The following is a 5,962-nucleotide window of genomic DNA, read 5'->3' on the forward strand; positions in this document are numbered from 1 at the left end:
CCTTTTCTAGATGTCCTAGTCATCCGCAAACCAGATCAACAATTGGGTCACACTGTCTACAGAAAACCCACACACACAGATAGATATCTACATAAAAACTCCAACCATCACCCAAGTAAAAAAAGAAGCACCATTAAAGCCTTGGCAGACCGTGCAAAAAGAATCTGCGAACCCCACCTCCTCCAAGATGAACTGAACCACCTCAACTGGGCTCTCCAGGCCAATGGATACTCCACCTCAGACATCAGAAGAGCTGCAAGACCAAGAACAAGCCACGAGAGTAAAGATGAAGATCCACCCAGAGGAAAAGTGTTCTTGCCATACATCAAGGGAACCACTGACCGCATAGGAAAACTGATGAGGAAACACAACATACAAACCACTTACAGACCCACCAAGAAAATCCAACAAATGCTACGTTCAGCAAAGGATAAGAGGGATTCTCTCACCTCTGCAGGAGTCTACCGTGTACCATGCAGCTGTGGACAAGTCTACATAGGGACCACCAAACGCAGCGCCCAGACACGCATCAAGGAACATGAAAGGCACTGCAGACTACTTCAACCAGAGAAATCAGCCATAGCAGAGCACCTAATGAACCAATCTGGACACAGCATATTATTTGAGAACACAGAAGTGCTGGACCACTCGCACAACCACCATGTCAGACTACACAGAGAAGCCATTGAAATCCACAAGCATGTGGACAATTTCAACAGAAAGGAAGAAACCATGAAAATGAACAAAATCTGGCTACCAGTATTAAAAAACATTAAAATTACTACAGCAAAACAGCAGAGAGGAAACAACCAGGCACATCTTAACACCTCTCAACAGAACATTTTCCCAGGCTCAGCCAAGCCTTCAAATGCTAATGAAGGTGATCAGCTGAAACATTCACACCTAGCTTCAGCAGAGAGCTCTTTGCCCCACCCCAGTCATTCCACAGATATATAAACCCATTTTCCTATTTCCAACAGACCTCACTACCTCTGAGGATGCTTGCCATAGATGCAGGTGAAACGTCAGGAGAAATGCCTCTAGAACATGGCCCTATAGCCCGAAAAAACCTACAAGAACCTAACAATTAATACAAATTAAATTTGTATTTTAAGCTAAAAATAATGTGTGTATATTAAAAATACATACTGAAGATCACTTAATGTATCAGGTGTTTCTTTCAAAAGATGATCTTGTAGCACCTGGATCAAATACAATCAGATGTCGTTAAATGGCGTGAGGGGAGAATGCCATAGTTCTTATAAAAACATGTTAACAATCATTATTAATCAGAAGGAGAAGGACAACACTGTCATGTTCTTTTATTATTTTTATATTGTAGATATAGAGGGCTTCAGAGCCATTTGATTTTTGATTAAAAAACCCTGAGATCCATTAAAAGATGTTGATGCAAAGTATATATATTTCAAATTCCAAGCCCAGAATTTTGACTATAACTGAATGAAGCTTGCCTTTCACAGAAAAATCAATTCCCATTTACTTTTATGATATAATAAATAGCAGAAAGGCAGTGTTGTTTTATTGATAAATACAGAAAGACTAATGCAAATCAGAGATGTATTAGTAAATCCCAATAATTTTTAACCACCCTAACCCACTGCAAAACATTTTGAAATTGTTCTGAAATACTCACAATGAACAATCTCATTTGTAGTACATTTTATTGATTAGCCCATCGGTCATATCAAAGCACAATCTCATTTGTGATGTCAGTAGTAATATATTTTCTAGACTAAATAAATGTACAGTTTTATTACTGATAGTGCGAAGAAACACAGAACTCACATGTGTGAATGATTAACTAGCTATTCAAAGCATTCACAAGTAAGCTACTTGTTCCCTTTTATTGACAGTATCCGCTAATAAGAAGAGTAATAAAGAATTTAAAAAGAATTTAAAAGTCCAGGAATTAAAAATGGCTTACTAAATTAATGGTATTTGCTGCATCAGGATTATCAGTTTTGATTATAAAATATTCTAAACTTTCACTTTTGTAGAATAGGCAAATGATAACATACCTGTACATGACATAATTATAAATTAAAAAGTAATTAAAAGGCTTTCTAAATGGAATGTATTTCTGTTCAATACAATATTTATATTTACTTAAAAATAGAAAATAATCTCTCCTTAATTTTTTTAATTTTTAAAAAATGGAAAACTTACAGTTAGAATTTCATCTTTACAAAACACTAAAGCTTCTGGCTGTTTACTTGGTGGAAAGGCTTTTTCAAATGCTACTTTTGCTGCAGATGCTGCAGGAGAGTAAGTATCGCACTGCGCTATCAGCCAGTGCCCCATAAGACTCTTTAAATGAGGTGCCAAATGTTTCTTAACTTTCAGAATAAGCTGCTCAAAAGCTTCTTGTGTGGCTTCTCGGACCCGGCGGTCATGATCCTACAATAACATTGAAAAGTAAACATACTTATAAAGCAGAGACAACACAAATAAAAGCTATTTGTTTCTCTATCTTGAAAAAATATTTGCACCCAAAAATGAATCCAATATTTTCCATACATCTTCATGTATATAACTTAAACATAAAGCACAATGTGGCTTTATATCAAAATATTATTCAGAACAAATTAATCTCACTCACTACAAAAACACATTTTTCACATTTCTTTAACTACTGTAGCATAATCATAGAGACACCATTTGTCAATTTTTATATAATCCAAGAGTTTCAATACTCACAACGGATATTTTACAATAAATTCTAGGCCAATATGGTAGAACTCCTTTAACAACCTCTGCTTCTCTCTCCTTACACATTGTCCCGAATTCCTGCATAGCCTAAAATTAAAGACAGGAAAAATGAACATGATTTTACAACACACACACACATATACAGACATTGCTATTAATTCTCTATATACAATATTACAAACATTTGCATTCATGGCTGGATAACAATTCTGACTGTCGTGTTAAAACCACATAACTATACACAAATAAGGTTGTCAAATGATAACAAAATCCCTACCATTCAGGTTCCTCATGAATCACTTGCTAATTGAAATACAAAGTGCACAGTCAGTGCATTCTATCCATTCTATCCAACTGAACACCACTGGGATTTATTTAAATCACTTAAAACCACACAGATCGGGCTGCATGTCCTATTGGAATCATTACCATTTTGAGCATAATATTTGTTTCACATAGATAAATCTCATTAAGTTCAATGAGACGTAATTCCAAATACAGTTTCGTGAACTTCTCCTGAGATGGGAGAATTTATAAACAACTGTTTGTTTACTGATTGGTATATCGACTGTAATAAATATTACTGTTGTATAATCCCAAATAAAGTTTCAGTGCTACGTTACTTTAGGTGGTTTTCTATGTATTGATATCAGTGATTTCAAATATACTTTGGTGTACCTTAACTTTCTCTGGATTGTACCCTAAAGACTATCAATCCATCCTCTCTACCTGTCAGATATTCTGCCCTGATGACCTCACAATCATCCAGGACCAATTTTCAGGATATTTCAAGGGCACACAGACTGTCAAAAATGCCCTGAAAGTTCAGCAACTATTACATGAAAATGATTTCAACCAAACTGTGTAATATCCTACAATGCAACATTACTTGTACTACACAAGTGAATTTTTTTTTCTCAAAGTGTTTCTGGGTATATGTAATCTATTTAAAGATGTTTTGAGAGTTGTGGCACAGTAGATATTAATGCATAGCCTTTGCATGCTATTTTAACAACAATAAAACCAACCAACCTTTAATTTGGTAATAACATCTCTTTTGGAAAGTTTCCTGAGCACCATTCGAAAATCTGCATCTACTAAGCTATCTATTTCTTCAGCTCCTTGAATTGCAGGAACATATCCTGGATCGCTGGAAGATGTCCCGAAGCCAATGAACCCTGGAACAGTTCCTCGCTCTTTGGCAAGAAGTTCTGCTGCTCTACCACTACTAGAGGGCTGTTTTGGAAAGAAAAAGGATTAATTTTAGAGAGAAAAATGTTTAATATTTGTTTATTAATGTTATTGCTTTAATTGCTCATGCCTGCTTTAAATTGTGAAAGTTGAGGTCCAAAACCCCTGGACCAGAAAGTTTGCCCATGCCTGCTTCAAAGTCACAAAAATGTTATTTTTTTTAAGGACAATAATTGAGAAATTATATTGAACTACTGCTGCCCTGGTTATGTATTTTGTAATACTATGTGTTAAAAAACACCCATTGTGAACTTTATAATTTTATGAATAGTTCATTAGAAAAGATATACCTGTTTAATGAAAGCTTTTATAAAATCGTATAGATGATGGGTTTGTTTTTTTTGGGGGGGAGGGGGTGGTCAGGACAACTTGAGAAACTGCAAGTCACTTCTGGTGTTAAAGAATTGGCTGTCTGCAAGGACATTGCCCAGGGGATGCAAGGATGTTTTGATGTTTTACCATCCTTGTGGGAGGCTTCTCTCTCATGTCCCCGCATGGAGAGCTGGAGCTGACAGAGGGAGCTCATCCACGCTCACCCCAAATTTGAACCTCTGACTTGTCGGTCTTCAGTCCTACCAGCACAAGGGTTTAACCTACTGCTCCATAAACAAAATTTAAATATTAAGACAAAGCATTAAAAACATCTTAATATAAATATTAAAATCACATGATTCAAAATCGTAAACCATAGCCATTTCAATTGTCATTGCACATAATCCCTAATTCTTCTTTGCACTGCATTACTTTACTGCAGGGTTTCTCAATCTGGGGGTCGGGACCCCTGGGAGGGTCATGAGGGGGCATCAGAGGGGTCACCGAAGACCATCAGAAAACACAGTGTTTTCTGTTGGTCAAGGGAGTTCCGTGTGTCAAGTTTTCTGAACACCATTGTTGTTCAAAAAAGTCTTTGATTCTACGTGAACTATAAATCCCAGTAATTACAAATCCCAAAGGTCAATGTCTATTTTCCCCAAACTCCACCAGAGTTCACATTTGGGCATATGGAGTATTTGTGCCAGGTTTGGTCCAGATCCACCATTGTTTGAGTCCACAGTGCTCTCTGGATGTAGGTGAACTACAACTCCAAAACTCAACGTCAATGCCCACCAAACCAGAATTTTCTCATGGGAGTTATGTGTGCCAAATTTGGTTCAATTCCATCATTGGTGGAGTTCAGGTTGCTTTTTAATTGTAGCTGAACTATAAATCCCAGAAACTACAACTCCTAAATGACTCCCCCAAACCACACCAGTATTCTTATTTGGGTGTATCAGGCATTTGTGCCCAGATTGATCCAGTGAATGAAAATACACCCTGGATATCAGATATTTAAATTACGATTCATAACAATAGCATACAGTTATGAAGTAGCAACGAAAGTAATTTTATGGTCGGGGGTCACCACCATATGAGGTGGTGAGGGATCAGTATTAAGGGATCACGGCATTAGAAAGGTTGAGAACCACTGCTTTACTGGCCAAAGGCTTGTTCCAACAACCATGCCTTTGATTTCTTTCTAAAGGCTGAGAAGCCACCACTGAGAAGTCCCTGTCTCTTGTCCCCACCATCCTCGCTTGCGATGCAGGCAGGACCAAGAGAAGGGCCTCCCCAGAAGATCTTAACCTCCGTGGCCAGTTCCTTGCTCTGAAATGGAGATCCAACCCCTGGACTTTGTTAGTGTCCCATCCAGGTGCTACCCAGGGCCGACCCTGCTTAGATCCTTGAAAGAATGGGCAAAGAAATAAAGCATCTGTTTGCACCTCCCCAGCAAGTCATCCCATTTGAGGATGCCTCTACAGCAGGCATGGGCCAACCTCACCATTCCTGCCAGCCTCAAGCCCCTTCCTTTTGGCCCATGCCTGGTGTAGACTCACCCCGAACCTGCTCTGGCGAAAGGGAGTCGTTGTGACATAGCCTGGCTTGGCCGGGAAGGGAGTTGCCCGATCCCCCTCTACGCCCGCTAAACCCCCGGCCGCCTCAC

The 5,962-nt window shown here is 38.4% G+C and overlaps 1 protein-coding gene across 1 annotated transcript in view; it reads right to left on the reverse strand.

Moving 5' to 3' along the window:
- The window catches only part of LTN1 (listerin E3 ubiquitin protein ligase 1), a 30,639-nt gene that overhangs the window by 24,513 nt on the left and 164 nt on the right, over positions 1-5,962 (reverse strand). The window contains exons 2-5 of the mRNA XM_060770455.2: positions 3,763-3,966; positions 2,719-2,817; positions 2,188-2,418; positions 1,150-1,202 (exon numbers count right to left, since the gene is read on the reverse strand). Of these exons, the coding sequence (XP_060626438.2) occupies positions 1,150-1,202; positions 2,188-2,418; positions 2,719-2,817; positions 3,763-3,966 (587 nt within the window). The remainder of the gene's footprint in view (positions 1-1,149; positions 1,203-2,187; positions 2,419-2,718; positions 2,818-3,762; positions 3,967-5,962) is intronic.

The sequence above is a fragment of the Anolis sagrei genome, chromosome 3, assembly GCF_037176765.1.
Source record: "Anolis sagrei isolate rAnoSag1 chromosome 3, rAnoSag1.mat, whole genome shotgun sequence".
Classification (NCBI taxonomy): Eukaryota; Metazoa; Chordata; class Lepidosauria; order Squamata; family Dactyloidae; genus Anolis; species Anolis sagrei.